This window comes from Leptodactylus fuscus, chromosome 6 (genome assembly GCF_031893055.1).
Source record: "Leptodactylus fuscus isolate aLepFus1 chromosome 6, aLepFus1.hap2, whole genome shotgun sequence".
Taxonomy (NCBI): domain Eukaryota; kingdom Metazoa; phylum Chordata; class Amphibia; order Anura; family Leptodactylidae; genus Leptodactylus; species Leptodactylus fuscus.
In genome coordinates, this window is record NC_134270.1 from 33,281,202 (window position 1) to 33,304,525 (window position 23,324).

Consider the following 23,324-nt stretch of genomic DNA (forward strand, 5'->3'; position numbering starts at 1 on the left):
TGGCTGGGTTATTGCTTAAGGCTGGGATCCCATGTGTAAACAGAATAAACCCTGGAATTTTACATTCCCTGCATAGTGGATGGGATTATAGTGAATCCCAGCAACACGTTGCGGAAAAATTTGTGTGGTAGACATGCTGCAGTTTCCAAAACCATTGCGGTCAATTATACCTATGGAAATGCCGGTGATTTCCCTATTGGTGTAATAGAAGCAAAAAGTTTGCAAAGAAAAACTGTGAAAAGTGCTGCGGGGAAAACTGCGATGCGCTGCCACTGTGGTTTTTCTCACGGCGCTTTTGTGCTGCAACCCTTAGCCTTAAAGAGGACCTTTCATCAGATCAGGCACATGCAGTGTTATATACTGCTGGAAAGCTGACAGTGCGCTGAATTCAGCGCACTGTCGGCTTTCCCGATCTGTGCCCCGGGTAAAGCGCTATCGGTCCCGGTACTGTAGCTCTTTACAGTCAGAAGGGCGTTTCTGACAGTTAGCCAGGGACGCCCTTCTGCCCAGCAGCTGTACAGTGTGAGCGGGGAGGAACGCCCCCTCCCCTCCTGATAATACTCGTCTATGGACGAGCACTGTGAGCAGAGGGAGGGAGCGTTCCTCCCCGCTCACACTGTACAGCGCGATAGGCGCTGCTGGGCAGAAGGGCGTCCCTGGCTAACTGTCAGAAACGCCCTTCTGACTGTAAAGCGCTACAGTACCGGGACCGATAGCGCTTTAAACCGGGCACAGATCAGGAAAGCCGACAGTGCGCTGAATTCAGCGCACTGTCAGCTTTCCAGCAGTGTATAGAACTGCCTGTGCCCAATCTGATGAAAGGTCCTCTTTAAACTGGCTATACCCTTTGAGCAGCTGTCAATCTTTTTCTTCTGTTCCCTCCATGTACATGTATACTCTATTTGGCCTAGTCCACGCATTCGCAATGTGAATCGAGAAGTTGCAACCAGATACCACCGTTCCCAGCTTATCTCCTTTAGGCCGGGGTCCCATGTGTAAGCGCCGCAAAAAATGCAGAATTTTACAGTCCCTGCATAGCGGATGATAAAATATACACAGTGATTTCCAATACCGCTGTGATTTAGGAAAACACAGCATGTCAATAATAGCTACGGAAACGCTGGCGGTTTCCCTATAGGTATAATGGAAACGGAAGGTCCGCAGAGGAATCCTATAGTCAGCAATATTCATAGATTCACAGGATTGGAGCAATTGTCATATTTGGAGACCGATTACCAAGTGGATGCACCTGAGAGGTAAATAATACACCCAGTTGAACAAGTAGTTTTGGACTTGATGAATTTTTCTTTTATGATTTACATATCTTTTTTCTCTTTTCTTTCGTAATTGAGCGCATTTCGTAAAAGCCTGCCATAAGAAGTACTCCACTGTGAATATAAAAGGTTGCATTTCACCTCTCAATTATCCCCCCTGTGTCCCCTCTTTGGTTCCCAGGAGATAACTGTACTGTTTCTATGAGAACGGAATGGCAATAAGGTGTAAATAGCCCTCAATAAACATCCGCATCATCCATACAGCTCCAGACAAGTGTAGCTTTTCACAGCCAACTCCGTCTGCAAAATCAATCTTTTCCCCTCCTATCCTAAAACATCGATATTCCTTTTTCTGAAATGATTGATTTATTTTTTGCCCGTGTTTCAGATTCTTTAAACACAAGTTCAGATTAGTTCCTTTTATTGAACAAGCTCAAACATTCAAAGACAAATATCTGGGGACTTGGCGATGAGAAAACTGGGGCATCACTGTGCAAACATGTTTCAGTCAAAAATAATAGAAAAAAAGAAATATAATTTCCATATGAATTTTAGATGTATTGGCCAGTGGTTTCCCATTCTACTATTCATGTTGGTCTTTTTTTAGAATCATGTATTTGAAGAGAATATCTACCTTTGAAGGCTTAAAATAATACTGACTGCTGGCAGCCACCACTAGGGGGAGCTTATCGGAGACAGTTTGTGTTGAATTTAAAAAAAGTTTTTTTGGTCTAAAAATATTGATGATTGGCCTAAGGACAGTCTATCATCAAATTGGTGAGGGTCTGAATCCAAGGGACTCCATCAATCAGCTTATCCACAGAGAATAGAGCAGGAAGCAGACAGCTCTGTTCTCCATATAGTAGCCAGACCAGGGTATTACAGATCGGCCTCCATTCACGTAAATGGGAGCTGAGCTACAGGGACTCGATTCAATCACTGCACAGAGAACACTCTTGCCTGCTTCCTGCTCCATTCTCTGTGGATCAGTTGCCAATTGTTGGGGGTACCGAATATTTCACCCCCCTCTTTTCAATCTGATACTGAGGAACTATCTTTAGGATAGGTCATCAATATATAGCCTAGAATATCCCTTTAATGATAGATCAGTTTGTGGTTGTCACCCATAGTGGTGCTACTGGCAGACAGATTTTTTTTTCTGTAACATTACGAGCAGGTGTAGATTTGTTCTGATTTTTGGGCTATTTCTTGGCTTTAAATTTCATAGATATATTGCACCAATTGAGATCTTGTCCACTCCCACCAAGCCTTGCCATTTTTTTAAGTGAATAAAGATGCAAATGTTTGAAATAATATGGCGGGTGCCCTGTTGCAGCTCATTTCCATTGTTATAGCATATAATAAGATTTATGTCACTCTGAGTGCAGTTAAGATGGCTATACATGTTAGCGTTATGATGATCACACTCATGGCGAGACTGACTGAGTGTCTGATGTGTTTATTATGTGCTTGCTGAACGATTTAGGATCTGATATTTCCCACATGATATTGCATAATGACTATTCTGAATGACGTTGATGAACATTGCAGACGACCATGATGTGGGTCAGTGTCATATCTATGTATTTCACATATAGCACACTGACCCATTCTTTTCTATGGGTACTATGGGTTCTATGATTTTCATGGTCCCGTATGTGGGCCGATAGTCTGGGCCGCATCAGATAGGATAGGTGCTGTTCTTGTCCAGTTTTGTGGCCCATGCTTCTGTGGCTACTATTCATTTAGTTAACGGAGCTGCAGAAGCATGATCTATACACGGTTGGCACATGGGGACATCCCCGTGTCTCCCGTGTGCAGCCCATGCTTTTAATTCACAGCAAACGGGTTGCAACATGGACGTCTGCAACCGGCCTTAAGGTGGGCAATAGTATCATAAACTGAACTAAATAGTGATTCATTTCAGTTAACTATATACATTGCCATGCAATCCTTCCTACATTCAGATTCTTAAAACGATCAAGGAACTCATAGGCGAAGCTAAAGCATAAGTCCTGCCTTTGAGGGGATTCTGAAAATATCTCCTGAATCTTTGCTTGTAAAATTTAAGGGGTCTTCCGTTCTTAGATTGATTTTTCATACTCCATATTCCACAGGATAGTTCATCATTATGTGATCTGTTGGGGTCAATCCCAGCACAAGTCAGCTGCCGTAGAAGTCTTCGGGTGCCAGAAGGTGCTAGTGGGCCGGCAGCTCAAGCACCACTCCTATACAAGTAATAAGATAGGTGTTAGCTCTCCAATCTGAAAAATTGATCTGGGGCTTGAAAACACCTTGAGGTGAAGACTCCATGTAGCGAAACATGGGGAAAAACCACAGTGGAAACGCAGCTTTTCCACTGGAGATGGCAATGTCCGCAATCCTATCCACTTTACAGGTACTGTGGGTTCATATGGAAGAGTTTGGAGAGGAATCTGACGGCATTTTCTCCCCCAGATTCATTTCCAAATTCCGTCCCTTTGGCCTGTCCATCGGCCGGAAGCTTTAGTCTTCCGTTCATTAGCCTCAGACACAATGGGGCTTATCAGCTTAAGGCTCGCTCCTTGGGTTCTGCAGTCACGAAATCCACGCCAAGATCGAACAGGGTTCTTCAGTGTGCTGAGAAAAGGAAAAAGCTTCCATCACTGTCTCCCATTAAAAACAATAGGAGCCAGATTTAGAGCTAATTTTAAGTGGAACGCACCTTTAAATCAGCTACAAATTGCTGTGTGTCAATGGCCCCTAATAGGCACCAGACACTACTCTGTTTACCATAATGAGCCTCTGTATCATGGAGACCATCCTTACCTCGATTATCTGCTCAGTAGTCATCTTTGTAGGTGTAGATATCCATTTCTTTTATTTGCACCTGTTCTCGGTATACTATCATAGCGTATATCATGTCAAGAACATCCCACATACAGTTCCAAGGTTGACAGCAGGCTGACTTATTAGATGAAATTTCTTGAGAGCTTCTAGATTAATTTTCTCCGAGCCATCAGTCTATGCGTGGTAGACATCTACCTACGTATGTGACTCTATGTATGTGACACTACATTTACATATTCTTTTTACTACAAACCTCACCTGTTTGTTACATTTCTTTTCTTTGTACCCATTTGTCAATTATGAAATTATATCCGGTGGTATTTTGTAAAATGAAATAAAAGGGTATTTGCGTTGACTGTCAAGCCTTTACCCAGGAGAATAGTTTAACTCATGGCAGAACTCCCACACATTCTTTCCTAGAAGTGGTTGAACAAAAACATGGAAGAAACCCCAGTCGAGAGGCCCGGTCTGCGGCTCATTTAGTAATCAAACAAATTATTTTCCATAATGGCTCTTGTCATTGACTTAATGGTGCACACTCCACTGGAATCCATGTATGAGCACTGCAGCTGGTGGGAAAATTTTAGCTTTTGTTTTCTTACATGTGATGTAGATGTGTAGAACATTGCTAACCAATGAGCGCTCATACATAACATCAGTTAACAACTCGTTAGAAATACAACAGTGGATGTGAAGGTGTTAATTATATAGTTCTTAGTAGACGGGGATGTAACAAGTAACCATAGGACCCCATAGCACAGCTTAGAGCTGGTCTTCTCGTCATAATAACCTCCAACTGTGAGTGGGTTTTGGATTCAAAAACTTATAAATTGGTCGGGGACTCCCGGAACCCCCAAAGATCAGCTTTTTTCCTGTTCAGCTGACTGCCATTATCAATGGTTCAACCGCTGCTGTACACGCCATTAAAAGTATGGTGACTGAGTACCACAGCTGACACTATGAAATAGTTCATCTGCGGGGGTGCCAGTAGGCAGACCCCTGCCAATTTAAGATTGTTAAACTCGATAGCCCTTATAATCTTCACATCAACTATGGCTAGGTTCAAAATAGCTCCAAGGCCGCAATTGCGCGCATGCGCAGTCGGCTCTACTAGTGTCTCACTGGCAGAGCCAACTGTGCAGGCGTTGGAGGTGACGCCGAAGAAAGACGACGAAAGAAGGGGAGGATCCAGCCGAAGATAGAGGCGTCCCTGGAGCCTGTTCTCGAGCAGCAGTGGGGACGCCCCCATTGCTGCAAGAGAACTAATTTGCATACTGGTAAAAACCGGTATTTCTAAGGAACGGCGTGGCGGAGATCACATCTAAAGGTAAGAGATGAATAACCTTTCTAAAGGCTATTCCAATGTCTTATCCACAAAAAAAGGGTTTTAATGGTAGAATCCCTTTAAATTTCCCACACCTTATTTCCATCATTCATGGTGATCTCTAACTTGACCTCATCTTTATGTAAAGCTTGGCCATCTTAGTTGTTGAGACCCACTACTGTGTCCATGGTGGATACATGAATGCCAGCAGGGTCCTTGATTGGGGTGCTGATTCAGTTTTACCATTGCTAATAAAGTCAGCCATATACTTTAGATAGCTATGCATTTAGCCAATTGCTATTCCTTCTGACGCCCCCTCCCCAGTACACATGCATGCTCACCCCAGCTATAAGTACGTGTTCTGAATGAGGAGTGGGGAGTAAACCGCTGCCGTGTCTCTGGTGAAAGCTTATGTCCCTTGAAAAGAAAAGGATCAATCAAACTAAAACAACCCCGAACCAACAGGTTCAACTGACATTAATGACTTACCGGGAGGGAACCCCATAAACATCAAAAACTTCTGCCTCAATGGTTGACACTTTTACACCCAGATTTATAATGGGGTAAAAATCTGCAGTTCACACTAAATATTTTATGAGCATTGACCGTAACTCAGTAACTTAGACATGTGATGTGGAAACTACTCGTAGATTCTGAATTTGTGACTTTGTTCTTGTTGTGCTCTTTTAAGCCCCTTCGGTCTTTATTCCCATGTAAGTCAAGTTAGGTTTCATAGTTTCCCCTGTCAAAAAAGTGATAAAAAGTCACTGTCATGGGGCTGATATGTAATCCTCTTATTCCAATGAGCACCATGTCTGGCATTAAGGTCTTACTTTGTTTCTCACCTTCAGGCAGCTTTGTTTTATCATATCTGCGCCTTCTTTCCACTTTAGCTGAAACATCTTCTTGGGCTTCTTCCAGTCTATGTTTTTTAAAGGTTTATACATTTTTAGATGGATTTTGGCACAGAAAACTCAATTTAACTATTATGTTAGATAATGGTTTAGAGAATGTATATGTGTCTATAGGCCTTCTCAAGAAATCCCAGTCTACCGAAATTTAGAAAACAAATACTCCAACATGGTAGATTGAAGAGGAAGAATGACCAGTATTAGAGATGTCATGGGAGAGGGGTCAACGGATATATTTAGTTCCTATAGTTGCATACAATATTCTTCAATGGACATCTGGCAAACCTTGTCTATTTCCACCATTCTTGGTGCTTTTCTTGTCCAACTTGCTTTCCCTTTCCTTCATGTTTATAATGGCCATTCCATATTGTGTTGCAGACTGGAGGAACAGATCTCCAGAAGTTCCTTTCATCTGAGATCAATAAAGTGACGTTCAGGGTTTAGCTTAATTTCTAAAATTGGAGTCCCAGGCGGAAATACAACTCCCTGTGGTTACCATTAAAGTGATAGACATCAAGATAATCCTTCTGACTGGACCATACATCTGAGCTTGTTGGTCAGAGCTGCTTTGCATTGGTAGACATGTGTCCCTCCAGTCTTTAGTAAAATTCAGGACATGGTGGTTGCTACTTATAAGTTTGGCTGTAACATCTGGCAGGAAAGGTAAGGATATGTTCACGTGCGGCAGATTTTGTTAAAAACAAAACACAGAAATATAACCCCCCTACTTATATGATGTTTAGGGTTTAGTTCCATTTCTCTTCATGGAGCCCGCATATGGTGACCTCCATACAACCCTGTTGAGATGAATGGAATATGTCAGAGATTTCTGCATCAAAATCATCTGCATGTGAATGTAGACTAACCCTTGGTTCACATCTGCATTTGGTAAGCCGTTCGGGGAGTCAGCATGGGGACTCCCCCGAACGGACTACCGAACGCATTTGCAAGCGGTGTGCAGTGAAAGCACACGGACCCCATAGACTATAATGGGGTCCATGTGCTTGCGCACGCTACCCGCACAAATCATTTGCATGTTCCCTGTGGAGATCTTGCAGCAAGCACACGGATGCCATTATAGTCTATGGGGTCCGTGTGCTTTCACTGCACACCGCTTGCAAAAGCGTTCAGAAGTTCCATGTGGACTCCTCTGAACGGATTACCAAAACCGGGCCCCCCCCCCATTTTTAAATTTGGCCGGGCCCCTAACGCCAGTAGCAGTAGTACTGGCCTATCGGCGGCCCTGGGCGCAGTTATACGAGTTGTATACTACACATACCTTAATAGGTTGAAGGTTTCTATTCTACTAAAGAATATTAGACCTGGAGACACCAGCCATGGGCCGGGCGTCATCACCTACCACTATGTAACTTATCATTACCATCATGGAAAGCTGCGAACCATAATGTGCAAATAAAATAAGAATTAGCCATTGACTTCCCCTACTACAGCTCAGGCTAGGAGACAGCTGTATACGATGGGTGATGGCTCCTGTATATGCACAACCATCCGAGTACCGGGAGCCACTAACCCATATATATAGTGACAGACAGAGGGAGTAGTGGACATAGTTACATAGTAGATGAGGTTGGATGAAGACATCAGTCCGTCAAGTCCAACCTATAACCCTACAATCCCTACAGTGTTGATAAACACATATACAAATCTATATGGGTACCAAAAACCTCTATAGTTACAAGTCTGCACCATAATAGTGAAGAAGCAGCATCTCCTGCACGGACAGACGTCGCTTTCTGCAGATATTTTATGAATTGGTATTAGAAGCGCCATCTCTAGCCCCTGCTTCTGTTTCCCACAGTAGAGTAGCCGGATTACTGCAGATTTCTGCAAACCTTGGCCATGTCAGATTACAAAAAACGTAAGCGGTTTAATACTGCCCCCTGGTGGCCAATCATGGAAAAACAGCTACGGACAAAAAATAATTCCCAGGAAAATGTGATTGCATGTTGTAAATTACAGCAGAAGGGATGGAAAGTACAATAACTACTGAGCAGGAAATTGTGAGCGGAAATGTATGTATGAAAGGGAAGGCAGAATAATGTGGCTATATAAATATTAATGTCAGGAAGATTTCAGTAATTTATGGATGTAATTTTACTCATTTTGAGCTTAGGTGTCCAGAGGGTGGTCCTAGTCAGTGATTGACAGCTCTAGTTGCGTATGTATCAGTCACTGAGTAGGACCGCCCACTGGACTCCTAAGCCCAGAGTCAGTAAAACAAAGCAAAATATCGGGCTATTGGCAAAGCCAATGTGTGTTTTGATTTGGGTCATTCATGTATCAGCAATCCCGATTGGATAATGTCAAATGATGACAAATCCTATAACCCATGCCAGTGTGACACAGGATGGCATGGGTGCAAAATAGCTGAAATAATCAATGTGAGCAAATTCACATAGAATAAATGAGCTGAATTTTGTAACCTATCATATAATGGAAAAATGCTTCTTTTCCCTCTTATCAGGTTGTTGTCCTGTCATCCTCCCTCTGCAAAAACTGACTTTCACTCTACAAATCTCTGCTGTAACAGTCTCAAGACTGCAGATTTTATGAGTAACAGGACAGTCTATGGGGGAGAGTGAGCAGAGGGAGAGGAAACTGCAGAAACTGAGGATTGGTGCGATGCAAGAGCTACATAGGCGGTTTCTACCATAACTAAAGTACTTTGTTCACATCAGTACAAGCCACTACTTCTCTATGTGTGTCTTATATGGTCTTAGGGATGTTTTTGAGTGAAAGAAACCGTTATAGAGCGGATACTCCTCTACTTACTGTGTATGGTGGCTGGTTTCCACCCATCAGCTCAGGGAAAACTGCAAACTATATATAGAGTCTGAATAGGGGAAAAGTGCTAAAAAATTGCAGCATACCAGTCATATATTGGCAGAAATAGGGTTAATTTCCATGTACACACATTGTATGATTTATTTACACAAGGTTAGTTGAAATGCTAGGTATTAGAGATGAGCGAACAGTAAAATGTTCGAGGTTCGATATTCGTTTCGAGTAGCCCCTCAATATTCGACTACTCGAATCGAATATCGAACCCTATTATAGTCTATGGGGGGAAAATGCTCGTTTCAGTGGTAGGCAACGTTCCATCAAATTATACTTACCAAGTCCACGAGTGAGGGTCGGGCTGGATCTTCCGAGCAGTCTTCTCCTTGCAGCGTCCCCGCGGCGTCTTCCGGCTCTTCATTCACTCTGCCAGGCATCGGGCCTGGGCAGAGCCGACTGCGCATGCCCGCACTACAAGTGGACATGCGCAGTCGGCTCTGCCCAGGACCGATGCCTGGCAGAGTGAATGAAGAGCCGGAAGACTCCGCGGGGAAGCTGCATGGAGAAGACTTCTAAAGGTAGGAGAAGAACCAGCGTTGATTGGCCGACTGTATAGCATTCGGCCAATCAATGCTGGTTCTGCATCAAACTTTTTTACATTCGAACAGCGAGTGGTACTCAATCGAGTACTACTCGCTCATCTCTACTAGGTATGTTTTAAAGCCAAAGGGAGGACAAATCAGGAGATCTTGTAAAGTATTGGGTATTACCACAATAATATCCCTAGGTCCGGTTCACATCTGCATTTGGGTCATTCCGTTCCCTTGCAAGCAGCACTTTTCTCTCTAGATTTTTAAGTGCGGAAACCACATGGACCCCAATATAGTCTATGGGGTCCGCGGGTGGGTAACCGCTTTTTTATGTGGACTAGGTTTCCATTCAGGGTAGACTTCCCAAATGGAAACCCATGTGCAGATGTCAATCGGGACTTGTCAAGCTTCCATGCATCCACTATTTTGGAAGCTTAGAGTTCTTTTAGGATTTTCCGTATCATCCTGTAGCAATAATGTAGCGCACGCACACAAAGACAAGGATAGAAGGACGCACAGCTCGCGTGGTTCATGGAGAATTTTTGAAATTGCTCCTGTATATGTCAAATGAATATCTTCATTATGAGTTCACCAGCGGTAGTTTTCATCATTGTATGTCTCAGTAGACAGTAAAAGGACAGAAAATATCTTGTGGAAAAAATAGCAGTGGAAGGATAATGGTTGGCATGGTAATAAGTGAAAGTTGTAGAGCGATTACATTGGGAGAATGGCTAGAAGTGCGCCTAAATCTGCATGTGCTGTACCCAAACCTATGGTATCATTTATGATTCACACAGCTTAATCTAGACTATAATTATATCGGAGCGCTACGGCATACAAAGCAGAGCGGCCTACCGTGCATCACTGGTCATTTATAATTGGCGCTATCAGCCTCGTCCGGCTGGTCATCTCCGGTGCCTGACATATTTCACTGTGAAATGCTCCACATATTCTAATGTATATTGTTTTACCCCGAAGCCATGATGTACGCTCTATTCCTTCCCAGACATCAGCGCCCAGAGGTCACTGCTATAATGATCTCATTTGCAGGTCGCTTGCACACTCACAAAGCCCTGTCACTTCCATCTATAAATCTTTGGCGTGTTGGATTTAGGAGGGAAGATCCACCACTGTGAAACCTCTGGCTTTTGCTGATGAAGTCAATTTTTGCAGTCTGTTTTTTTTCTAAAAACGAAGCTCTGTCACCATTGACAGACTGATATCGCACTTCAATGACAGTAATCAACAATATATTTAGGTTTGTAGAGAATTAAAATTTAAAATTTTTTACAAATATAAAAAATCCAAAATTTTGCAGCTTTTCTCTTAATATCTTAGTAGTGACACTTTTTTGTCTCAATCAGTTGCCAATGGATATGACCATGAATGCAGAAACCTTCTACACTGTCTACCAATAAGTATTTGGACACCCATGCAAATGAAGATATCTACGGTCGTGATGTTAAATAGGAAACAGCATTGGCATTAGTCGCATGTAAGATGCCACAAAGTGCAGAGTTGTCTGATTTCGAGAAAGGGGTAATTGTGGGGTAACACAGAAATGTTCGCTCCGTAAGGGACATAGCAAGTGAACTGAATTACCCAAAATCGACAGTGGCCTATGTGATTACAAAGTGGAAGGTGAACAGTCATTGTCGGAATGTGCCCCGAGTCGGCAGACCCCCAAAACTGGGAGATAGAGAGCGACGAGTGCTGGCCAGAGAAACCGCACCCAACCAATGGCTCACATACACCAGGAGTGTCACCAGGTATCCGGGAGTATTGTGTCGCTCAATCCCATCCGTAAGGAATCATCTGCTGGAGTCTACCAACTATTGTATAGGAATATATGTTGTTTTTCTATTCTGCCACAGGTGTCCAAATACTTATTGGTAGACTGGGTATAGTCTTGTCAGAAACTTAGCCATGATGGGGCAACATGGTGGCTCAGTGGTTAGCAAAGCAACCTTGCAGCGCTGGAGTCCTGGATTTAAATCCAGTCAGGAGTAACATTTGCAAGGAGTTTGTATGTTCTCTCCGTGTTTGCATGGATTTCCTTCCGTTGTACAAAGACTTACTGATAGGAAAAAAATGTACATTGTGATCCCTATATTGGGCTCACAATCTACAACCCCCCCCAGAACTTAGCCATGATATTCTTATTGTGGACAGGGTATCAGGCATAGACAGTGCATGCACTAGAATATTACTTGACCATGTTAAAGGGGTTGTCCAGGCAAAAATGGAAATCTCTTTTAATGTTTAAATAAGTTGAGGCAGTGAAAAAAAATCTTTTTTAAATTCACACTCCCTTGTCCCCATTGCTCCGGTATTCTCCCACGCCTCCCGGTTCATCAGCTCTGGCGGGTCTCTTCCAAAGTTGTGCTGAAGTCGTTGATTGACCTCAGTGGTCACGTGACCGCTGAGGCCAATCAGCCATGGGTCTGAATGTCATACCTGTGACATAACGGCTCCTTTTTCAGAGGCCGCTGAGGCCAATCGGCAGCTTCAGCACAACCTTGTAAGAGACCTGCCGAGCAGATAAACTGGGATGCGCAGGAAGGCACTGGAATTATGGGACTGATGAGTATGCATTTTTTTAAAAAATTTTCACTGCTCCAAACTGATTTAAACATTAAAAGAATTGTCCATTTTTGCCTGGACAAGCCTTTGTTTCAGAGTATAGACAGTTCCTGTGCACATGATCACGTCCACTGGCAACCGATCAGAACACCACTAAGATGGTTAAAGAAAATCTTTAAAACTCTTCAAAAATTATAGATTATTTATATTTGCAAAAATGTTTAACTTTTAATTCTTTACAAATTGAAATATGGTTTTATTCATGGGAAATCCTATAACTTTAAAGGGATTCTACCATTAAAACTTTTTTTTTTTGTGGATAAGATGTCAGAATAGCCTTTAGAAAGGCTATTCGTCTCTTACCTTTAGACGTGGTCTCCGCCGCGCCGTTCCTCAGAAATACCGGTTTTTACCGGTATGCAAAAAAACGATGGGGGCGGGACCAGCGCTGCCAGAGAAGTGTCTCCAAGCGCCGCCTCCTTCTTCGTCCACAGCATCATATTCAATGTACTCTTCCGGCGCAGGCTCGTAACCTAGCAGAGCAGAGCAGACTGCACAGGCGCACTGGCCACAGGAAATTGACCACTAACAATATTGTGCAAGCGGCTATTTTCCCATGACCTGTACGCCTGCGCAGTCTGTTCTGCTCTGCTAGAAGTTTTGAGCCTGCGCCGGAAGACATTGAAGATGACTCAGTGGACGAAGAAGGAGGTGGCGCTTAGAGACACTTCTCTGGCAGTGGTGGTAACGCCCTCATCGCTGTTTGAGCACTGGGGCCCGCCCCCATCGCTGTGGGAGAACTCATTTGCATACCGGTAAAAAACAGTATTTCTAAGGAACGGCGCAGCAGAGACCACGTCTAAAGGTAAGAGACGAATAGCCTTTCTAAAGGCTATTCCGACGTCTTATCCACAAAAAAAAGGTTTAATGGTAGCATCCCTTTAAGGGGAGTCTGTCACCAGAACCCAGCATATCAACCCAGCCCTGCAGATATATAGGTTAGAGTCACCTGGCAGTGTGATGAAACCTTGTGCTGCTGAAACGGCACCAAGATCACGCAGGGCGCTTGTTTTTTTCTAGAGCCCATTATTGCATCCCATTGAAGACAATGAGGGCAAATTTCAGGTGGTAAAGGTTTAATTTTGAGATGGAGTCCGAAAACAGGAAGATGTTTTGATACGGACATGTCAACATGCGAACCAGTCACTGGTGACCATATTAACCTCAGATGTCACATGTCCATGCCAAAAACCATCACTGGAGGTCAAGTGTAGAGACTGGTGGGGGTCCTAGGACATGTCAACATGGGAACCAGTCCATGCCAAAAACCATCACTGGGGGTCAAGTGTAGAGACTGGTGGGGGTCCTAGGACATGGCACCATGCAGCTCCTTTAAATGTACATCCAGTAGCTTCTTTGAAGGAAGGTGGACCACAAAAAGTGCTTCCCACCGAAGGCGACTTGATTGTAGGCTAATTAAGTCAGGAGCATCACAAATGATCCGCGTGTGTTTTTGGAGACTTATCTCAAGTAACTCATTAACTAATCAATCACATTGCTGCAGAGATTTGACCCATTGTCCCGGCATCGATCGCGTTTCTACAGGTTGCTTTTTTAGTAAGAGAGAGGCAAAGCAACTTTCAAATTAGTCCATGGTCCACGGGATTGCCTGCCTGATCTTATCAGCTTTAATTGTCCTTCGGTCAAGAACTTACTTTTAACAGAAAAATAGCTGAATAATTGAATAGTCTTTCCTTTCCCAGAACTTCAATTAAATGCTTAGAGCGTCCTTTTTAGAGGCTGATATGGAGAGTACGCCAACCCCACGCACAATGGATTGGATGTCTAACATGACCACACAATGATTAGATTAGGATAGGAGTTGTATAGTCAATATGGTGACCACACACACTTAGGTCCTGAAGATGTCCTGATGGATTTATGACTTGGGATACAATGGTGGGAATTTATCAATCACTCTAGGCCAGTTTTCTGTTGGATAGAGGGGTGATATTGTGGAATAAATTTGGTGCAAGGCACCACCACCATTCTGTGCCTTGCTTGCTATGCCTTGCTTGTATGAATGTGCGTGTAGAGGGCTGGGTCGGTGATGGAATACTAGGCCAGCTCCCAAATTGTGTAGATCTCCATTCTGGCTCATAAGTCATTTGGTCCCTGCACCACTTGGGACCTTTATTAAGAATGGCGTATGAAAGTCTTTATAAATCTGTCCTCCTATGTCCATTTAACATGGCCATACACAGTAGAGTAATATTGGTTGAACCTATTGATTCTATCAGGACTAGCTCACCATCTAATGTGTATAGTATCTCCCGATTCTCCATAATAGCAGTTGTCGGAAGTGGGAGGGATCAGGCAGCTGGATTTTAACATGCCTGATCCTTTTGTTTTGACGGTGGTCAAAGATGACTGGCAGTGGACCACTCCTCTGTTCATATTTAAGACATATGCCGAAACGAGAGTGCATGTGTAGGACTAGGGTGTAAGTATGAAGGCTCACGTAGAAGAGTGTCCACCCGAAAGCTATATGCAGTGTGTGGCCAGCTTTGCAATTAAAAATAGGAATAGAATTCGGGTCACAATTTTGTAAAAATGAGAAGGCAAAATTGGAGTTCGAATAGTTGTCCTCAAAAAGTTCAAAAATAGACCAAAAAAACCATAGGAAATATGAATTGACACATATAGGTGGTCTAAGCCAGGTCAGTGGTCTCCAACTCGGTCACTGATAATGAAATATTAAAGGAAGTAACATTTTGGTGAATAATTTTCTAGCCTTTGTAAAAGTCAATTGGAAGAAAATAATTGTCTCATGAATTAGGTATGACATTGATATTTACCTTCAAATAAAGTGATTTAACCCTTTACATTAATTTATAGCGAAGATGTCACGTTGAAAATATAGTCCGATCTGCGGGCAGCCTGTTATAGAGCAGGGACATTAGTATGTGGGAAAAGATTTTGTGATTTTTTTTGTGATTTTATTATTATTTTTTTACTTCTCATTCTGGATGTAGCCCTATTCGCATTAGGACTGGGTGCGATTATGACCTAAACCAAAATTGCTATTAATCAGGCATTTTACCTCGATTACGAATAATGACAATTATTTTGGTCACTCCCCTTTTACAGTATGAGCATGTATTGGGCGAACCTCAGTCAGAAGACCCAAAAAGAGCAGGGAGTTGCATCGGAAACCAGGAGAGGCGAGACTGCAGAGTATAATAGTAGCAGTTTTGGTTTGAACCTCGCAAATATTGTATTAACTGAACTAAAATAACCAACGTGAACAACATCACATTGGTTTCCTGCTTGATGTTCGGTTTCAGTTATTTTTCGACTAATTGCCAGCCCTAGTGTTCATACAGAGATACGGTAACTGTCAGTAATTGTTAGGACCGCCCACTGGACCCATGACATAGAAGATGCAGTCCAATCTGCAGACGGGATGTTATAGAGCAGAAGCAGCTGAGGAGATTTAGTTCTAGTTTTGATTGAAAGGACAGGGTACCTAACCTTGCTGCTGCCCATATTCTCCTGTACATTTGACATATTGCTGTGGTCCTGCCTGGTCTGACCTTTGGGTCACACCTGCATTTGGTAATCCGTTTGAGGAGTCTGCATGGGGACCCCCTGAATGGACTACCGAACTCATTGGCAAGTGGGGTGCAGTTAAAGCACATGGACCCCTTAGACTATAATGGGGTCCGTGTGCTATCTGCGCGCTGTCCGCTTGAATCATGCGGGCCTTAAAGTAGATCACAAAATACTTTCATGTCCGCATGATTTGTGCGGGAAGCGCACAGAGAGCACACGGACCCCATTATAGTCTATGGGGTTCATGTGCTTTCACTGCACACTGCTTGCAAATGCGTTTGATATTCCGATCGGAGGGGGGGTCCCCATGCAGACTCCCCGAACAGATTACCAAATGCAGGTGTGAACCAAGGGTCAGCCACATGTATTGCCCAAACGTCCAGAATATAAGCAGTAGCAAATGCAACAAAACTGAGGGAAAGGAGACATTACATATATACAGCCTGCCCTAGCCTGCCCTATCAGTCAGAGGAGGGAGGGGTGGGAGGCTGACCTTTTTGGAGCAATGCCAACACCCTCATTGCTCCACAGCTTATTTACATATCTTGATTTGCATGGGGTGAACATTATTTGATTCAGATGACCCTGACCTATCAAATCAAACAAGCTTTATTGGCACGAATGAATGGATATTTGGCATTGCCAAAGTTAGTAAAGTGGGGAGGGGGGAGTTGGAGTCGAGGGGGGGAGTATGGGGGGGGCTGATTTGGGGTATAACAGTCCGTGGAGTCTCATCTTCCTCTTAGTTGGTGACCGCTATATGGGGAGGTGGGGTGGGGCAGGTGGTTTGGGGTATAACAGTCTGTGGAGCCTCATCTTCCTATCTATCCGTGGGTCCGGGTAGATACACACAGACTCCCTTTAACTCTCTTTTTGACGCCATGTACATTTCGGTTTATTAATTCTGTTCCGGCTTGTTCTTTTCCAGCACGAGATAAGATTAGATAATATTTTCCCGCATCAAATGCACCCCACAAGTGGTTAATAATTTGCCTTGACATGCCATTAAAATGACAGTACTCAGACAGCTTGCCTCTCTCCGACTCCTCCGGTATCCTCCTCCCTTTCCGCCATCTCTCTGTAATTAAATCTACCTGTACTCATCTATCTAATCTGATAACCATACGAGTTTATCACAGACATGAATACAGATACTCATCTCATGTGACAGCAGCCCGGCTGATGTATTTCTAGAGGGGTAAGGGGGTGCAGACCGTACTGTATGTAAGAATAGGAGACCGGAGGAGACCGGAGTCACCTGTAACATATAATGTCTCCTCCTGCAATGATGTGAGGGCCCAGGAGCCGTGTTTGTATGATATTGTCATTTCGGCAGTATCCCACAGGGTACAACCTTAATTACTGGCAGTCAGCTCGAGATGAGATCAGAGAGGCAGAGCAGACACAGAACCTTTAACTCAATGTTCCATCACCATGGTGATCCCCATTATTCCGACCTAAGGGGGAGCCTCACCAGCTGACACTGCGTTCATCACGCTCGGCACTTCCAAATCCTTTCCCTTCTAGTTAGATCCTACTGATGAGTCATTTTGTATCGCAACGACCTTTTCTCTCCCATACCTGCTGTAACATCTATTTCATGCCTGTTCAGTTCAGAGGTCTTGTGGTTGAATTTGTCCTCAGAAAGTCTACCTTATTTCATTTTTTAGTCTTGGCATGAAAAAGGAAAATGTCAGTGCTGACTGTCACGTATACGGCTTATCTAACGTTACGGTTGTATTTCATCTGCATGGCAATGTCAGTGTTAGGATAAGAATTCTACCATATATGTGATCTACCCCAGGATTTTGTCTATTCTGTGTGGGGAAGGGAGCCATAGGGACACGAAACTTGCAGCAAACAGGTTTAGTAAAAAAAACAAAACAACAACAACAACAAAAAACAAAATAAATAAAGCTTTACAGCAGGCACAAAAATGAACAAAATAAAATACAGCCTTAACTTCAGGCAAAACAATAAGAAACCAAATCCTGCTCGTCTGAGCTACTAACTAGACAGTAATAATAAGCTAACTATACATGTGGCTTACTAACAGCCACATGAACAAACTAATAAGCACGATACAGTCTCACCGGACTCAGAGTAACAGGACAGACCCGGTCACTTTCTCTCAATCCCTGGATCTGCCCTGAAGTGCAGGCTCTTCAGCCTTTTAATGGCCCAGTAATGAGCCTATGACCTACACCTGGGCTGAGGCCTACTCCAGACCCTCTCTGGACCACACGTATCTCAGAAACCTGGGGCTGGTATAGCGGCACTCCAGAAATTTTACATGAGCTCTAAATAGATGGTTCAGTGGCTCATTGGTTAAAGGTGTAGTCCAGGATTAAAATATTGATGACCTATTGTAAGGATACATCATCAGTTTCAGATTGACGGTCATCTGATAGCTGGCAGCCCCCAGCTGTTCTCAAAGAGAATGGAAAAGGAAGCAGACGGCACTATTCTCTGTGTTTGAGCTATAGACTTTTGACTAGGACGGTGGTTCTCAACATGTGGCTCATGTAACCCAGGGGGTATGCCATGTAGCATTGAGGGGAATGCACCATGGCTGAGAACCATTGCTCTGGAAGTGACAGGTTTATAAACTTATTGGGTTCTGAGGCTGTCGGGTGAGGGGGCTAGAGCTGCCCAAAAAACCTCTATTGAATAGACTGATGGCTTCTGACCTATGCTCTGATGAGTTAAAAGCTGGTCAGAAACTAAAAGATTGCCTTTAAATGATTGAGAAATACTTTACTAGGAGATCTTATTCCGGTCAAATTATATGGCATATTTCTTGGGTTGCTGATTTTTTTTACATAATATACTAAAGTATAAAACCACCCAAATTCCCTAGGAAATATAATAGTAATTGAGGACAAGACCTTCGTACGAGTGTAGTTTATTGTGTTTGGATTGTATGAGCAGTAAATAGGGAGCAGACAACATAAAAGAAGCAGATCGATGAGTCATTGGAGTTAAGTGGGATACAGCTTCCATTGTTGGTAATACTTCAGTTGAATATTATTATATATTGCTTTTATTTGTACATTGAAGAAACCCTTTAATTCCATCTCTTTACATCAAATAATAGCTGCTGTTCCACTGTTTTTGGCACAGTTGGATTTTTTCTCTAGCCCACACCATTCCTGAGCAGTCAAAACTGATAATTTTGGTGCCTGATATACTACTTATGAGGTGGGCAGTGTCAGGTTGGGGCATACAAGGGATGTGATTCTGAGCTCTGACACTGGCTGCCTCTGATTGGAGCTCTAAATCACACCCCCCTGCCTGACACCGCCCCCTTCTGACATTACAGAGCTTAAGCATCACACCAGGCATCAAAACTAACTGCACTCGTAGCTTGGGAATGGTGGGGGCTAGAAAGAAAATTCCAACTGTGCTGGAATCTGTGGAGTGGAGCCTATTAACAGGTGCTAGTATTGGTGGAGGTGGTGAAAGGTCCTCTTTAAGGGAGATTGGGAAGAATATAAATTCTACAGATTAAACCTTTTCCATTCTCTTGAACAAACTGCAGTGTATGCGCTAATAGAAAACTGCCTTTGTAATTGTACTTGGTAACACTTTCACCTCTCTATACAGTGAAGGACAGGGAGAAGTACGCTTTCATTAAAGTAGATATAGACGAGTCACAAAAGGTGACCCAGCTCCGAGTCGTTTCTGCAAAATGACTTCTCTCTGAGTCATTTAAATCATTCTGATTTTCCAATTTGCTTTTTGCTCATAGTCTTTTATTGTTAAGGGGATTCTTGATCACTTTGCTAAAATTCATATAGTCAGACCAGTTACGACATGAGACAGTCATTAATCACGTATTGGAAATTGTGTACAGGGACCTGTGGTTGCAGAGGAAATAAAAAAGATGATCCGTGCTCCCCACAATTGCTAAAAGAAGATGACCATGAAAAGCAGATGGATGATCTATATATGTAATAATGAGCCTGATAGCAAGAGGAATAAAACTGTGCTCGGCTCAAAGTTCTGAAAGTAAACCATGATAATGCGAGTTTCACCGAAGTTAACTTTCCCAGTTTTCCAAGTTACCAATTATTGCATTACCTGCCCGTTCCCTCCATATCACAGGCACATGCAAATACAGTTAAAGGGATTTTCCGGCCCCAAGCTGATTTTCTTACTGATGACCTATCTGGTGGATGGGTCATCGTTATATGATTTGTCAGTGTCCGAGATGCAGACCCCGCACAGACCAGCTGTTCTAGCAGCCTCAGAAAGCTGCTAGTGGAAGGGGATCACCTCTACTACTAAAATAATAGGCGCAAAGCAGCAGCCCCATCCACTGTAGTCATGATTTGGGGCAATTCCAGTGATTCTCCTATTACTTGCACATGGTGGCTCACATTTACTAACAGCTTTTGGCACCCAGAGAGGCTAGAACTACTGATCTGTGCTGGGTCCGGTTGTTCAATCCCAACATGCTGAAGACCTCTCCTTTGGAGGTCCTATCCACTTGAGGTTTGAAAGCCCATTTAAAGCAATTACATTTGAGGATCTTAGCAAACCATCCAATATTGTTCTTGACTATCTTCCTATCAATTTGTCTGAGTGAGTATGAACTTTCCAAGGGGAGAAAGCCACAGACACCTTTGACAGTAGCTTACCTCCCCTGAGAATGAAAGCATTGGGCAGGATGTCGAAATCCAACTGCTCTATCATCCTTTCCATTGGGTGAAAGTAGAGGACACCACTATATGGTTGCCGTGCTCAATTGTTTTTGGCCACCATTAGCTTGAAATTGTCCACACTCTCATACGACCATTTAGGTATTTGGGCCCCTTCACACGGCGTAAGCGCTCGACTCACTTTGAGCAGTACACGTGAGCGCTACTAAACACTTCCAATTCACTTCAATGGGAGCGCGCGTAAAGCCGGCTTTACGAGTGCTCCCATTGAAGTGAATGGGAAGTGTTTAGAAGCGCTCATGTGTACGGCTCGGAATGAGCCGAGCGCTTACGCAGTGTGAAGGGGCCCTTTGTGCTGCTCTTCCTTCATATATGAAAATGTAGGAAGTGATAAGATTAGGTAAAATCATTGGGTACCACTATACAAAACTGGACTTGACTCTGCAGGCAGATCTTGTTATAAATAATTGTACAGATATTGGTATTGGAGGTATCCATTCCAGTACTTGTAAAAACGTGCAAGCTAGAAAGTCTTGTGAACTGTAATTTTCTACATAAAACTCAATTGTTTTACTCTTTCCATTTACAGCAGCTCTAGAAGTTACCATTGTTCCTGATCAAGGAGAAATAGGCCTCGGGGAATCCAAATTCTTCTTATGTCAAGGTAAACATCTACATAGTCAATGGATTACACAGTAGAATGTCTACATGAATAAGTAGAGGAGTTCTGTTTTTTGCTTTAGCTTGATATTTTTGTGGTAGATTCAGGATCCCACCAGTAACCAAATTTACCTTTCTTGAATTAACCTGAAAAAACAGGTAGGTTTACAATAGGTTCTAATAATAGTGTGCAGTGTCAATCTGCTGCCACTAAAGCCAGCATGATACTTCTCAAAAGAGGAATAGACCTAAGAAACTAGTCTGTGAGTTTGGATCTTGTGAAATCCAATAATGTCACCATATACCGCACAGTCCAGATCTTACTATCTATTCCCAAAAGTAGTAAATTGGGAAAAATTGGGGTAACATAATAGATAACAGGGATGAAGGTGCCCAGTTATGAGTAAATATCAACAATGAAATGGATGGGTTTGAAAAAATTCCGGCAGGTTTCCGTCTCCTGCCCTGTTTTGTGCAGGAAACAGAAACCTGCAGAACGGAGTGCCGGGCGCAGAAGTGAACGAGCCCTAATCCTGTCCAATCATGACCTTTATCCTTGTTTTACCAAATTGGCGCATGCCCTGTAAGGCTATATGTAGACTACCAAGTGTGCTGTCCGAAGGGGTGACCAATGCTCTGTAAGGTTTTATGTTCCGATGTCACGGAGCAGAATTGTATTTATAGGAACGAAACAGAATCCCCAATTGAAATCAGTGGAGAATAGACAGCACGCGGATGTCATTCAAATGTCATGTGGATTTTTGACCTTCGTATACACTATCTAGGGTTTTCTGGAAATGTTTCAATTACATTTTTTTTTCGTGTTTGTTGTTTTACTTTCTCCCCCCCCCCATCCCCCAAACAAAGACGCATTTTTCCTGGTTGAGTGAAATTCACCGATTCGTCCTCTTTTGCTTTTTGTTGCACCTCAGTAATCGGTGAAGCAAGTGAAATCTACTGGGAATCTCCAACTGGTGAAAAACTAAGCAACCAACAGCAGATTTCGGTAGTGAGGAGCGATGACTATTCATCAACGCTTACCATATACAATGCCAGCATTCAGGATGCCGGGACCTACAAATGCATCGCCACCAGCCCAGAAGAAGGACGATCAGAGAGCACTGTCACACTCCAGATTTATCGTAAGACTGCTCATTCATTTCCAGGGGAAATAGAAGCCTAGAAAATTGAATAATGAGTTGAGCAATATGTTGTTGACCATTAGCTTTTTCCTCAATGTTGACGTATTTAAAGGGCTTATCCCTTGAAACAAATTTTTCAGTAGGATAGTCGATAAAAGTTTTTGTGTTTCCACTGAATGGTGAGCAGATCACATCTCTATTCACCTCCATTGAATGAATGAATGAATTAATTAATTTTATTTATATAGTGCCAACATATTCCGCAGCGCTGTACAATTTGTAGGGTTCAAATACAGACTGAAAGATACATTACAAAGAAAGTCATTTCACACAATGGGACTGAGGGCCCTGCTCGCAAGAGCTTACAATCTATGAGGTAGAGGGGGTGACACAAGAGGTAGCAGGGGCAGTATTGCTTATACAGTAGTCAGTGGTGACTGTGATTACACAAACATAAATCTTTATGAGCCATCACTAGTGGTGTCCTGTAACATGCGGATGGTGCCTGGACATATAAAGTTAGTCTGAAATGGCATCATATCATGTGGGGTAATGTGGGAGCGGGAACAGAGGAGGGTTAAATTTTGGGGATTCTATTTACGGTACGGAAGGGTTTACATTAGGAATTGTGATAGGCTTGTCTGAAAAGATGCGTCTTTAATTAGCGCTTGAAGCTGTAGAAATTGGGAGTTAATCTGATTGTCCGGGGTAGAGCATTCCAGAGAAGTGGTGCAGCTTGGGAGAAGTCTTGTATACGAGCGTGGGAGGTTCTGATAATAGAGGATGTAAGTGTTAGGTCATTGAGTGAACGGAGAACACGGGTTGGGCGGTAGACAGAGATGAGGGAGGAAATGTAGGGAGTTGCAGCATTATGGAGAGCCTTGTGGATGAGAGGGATAACTTTATATTGTATTCTATAATGAATAGGCAGCT

The 23,324-nt window shown here is 43.1% G+C and overlaps 1 protein-coding gene across 9 annotated transcripts in view; it reads left to right on the forward strand.

The window, feature by feature from the left end:
- The window catches only part of NCAM1 (neural cell adhesion molecule 1), a 287,420-nt gene that overhangs the window by 156,132 nt on the left and 107,964 nt on the right, over window positions 1-23,324 (forward strand). For all 9 annotated transcript variants that reach the window (XM_075279655.1, XM_075279659.1, XM_075279660.1 and 6 more), the window contains exons 2-3: window positions 21,179-21,253; window positions 22,182-22,391. In XM_075279655.1, coding sequence (XP_075135756.1) covers window positions 21,179-21,253; window positions 22,182-22,391 — 285 coding nt within the window. The remainder of the gene's footprint in view (window positions 1-21,178; window positions 21,254-22,181; window positions 22,392-23,324) is intronic.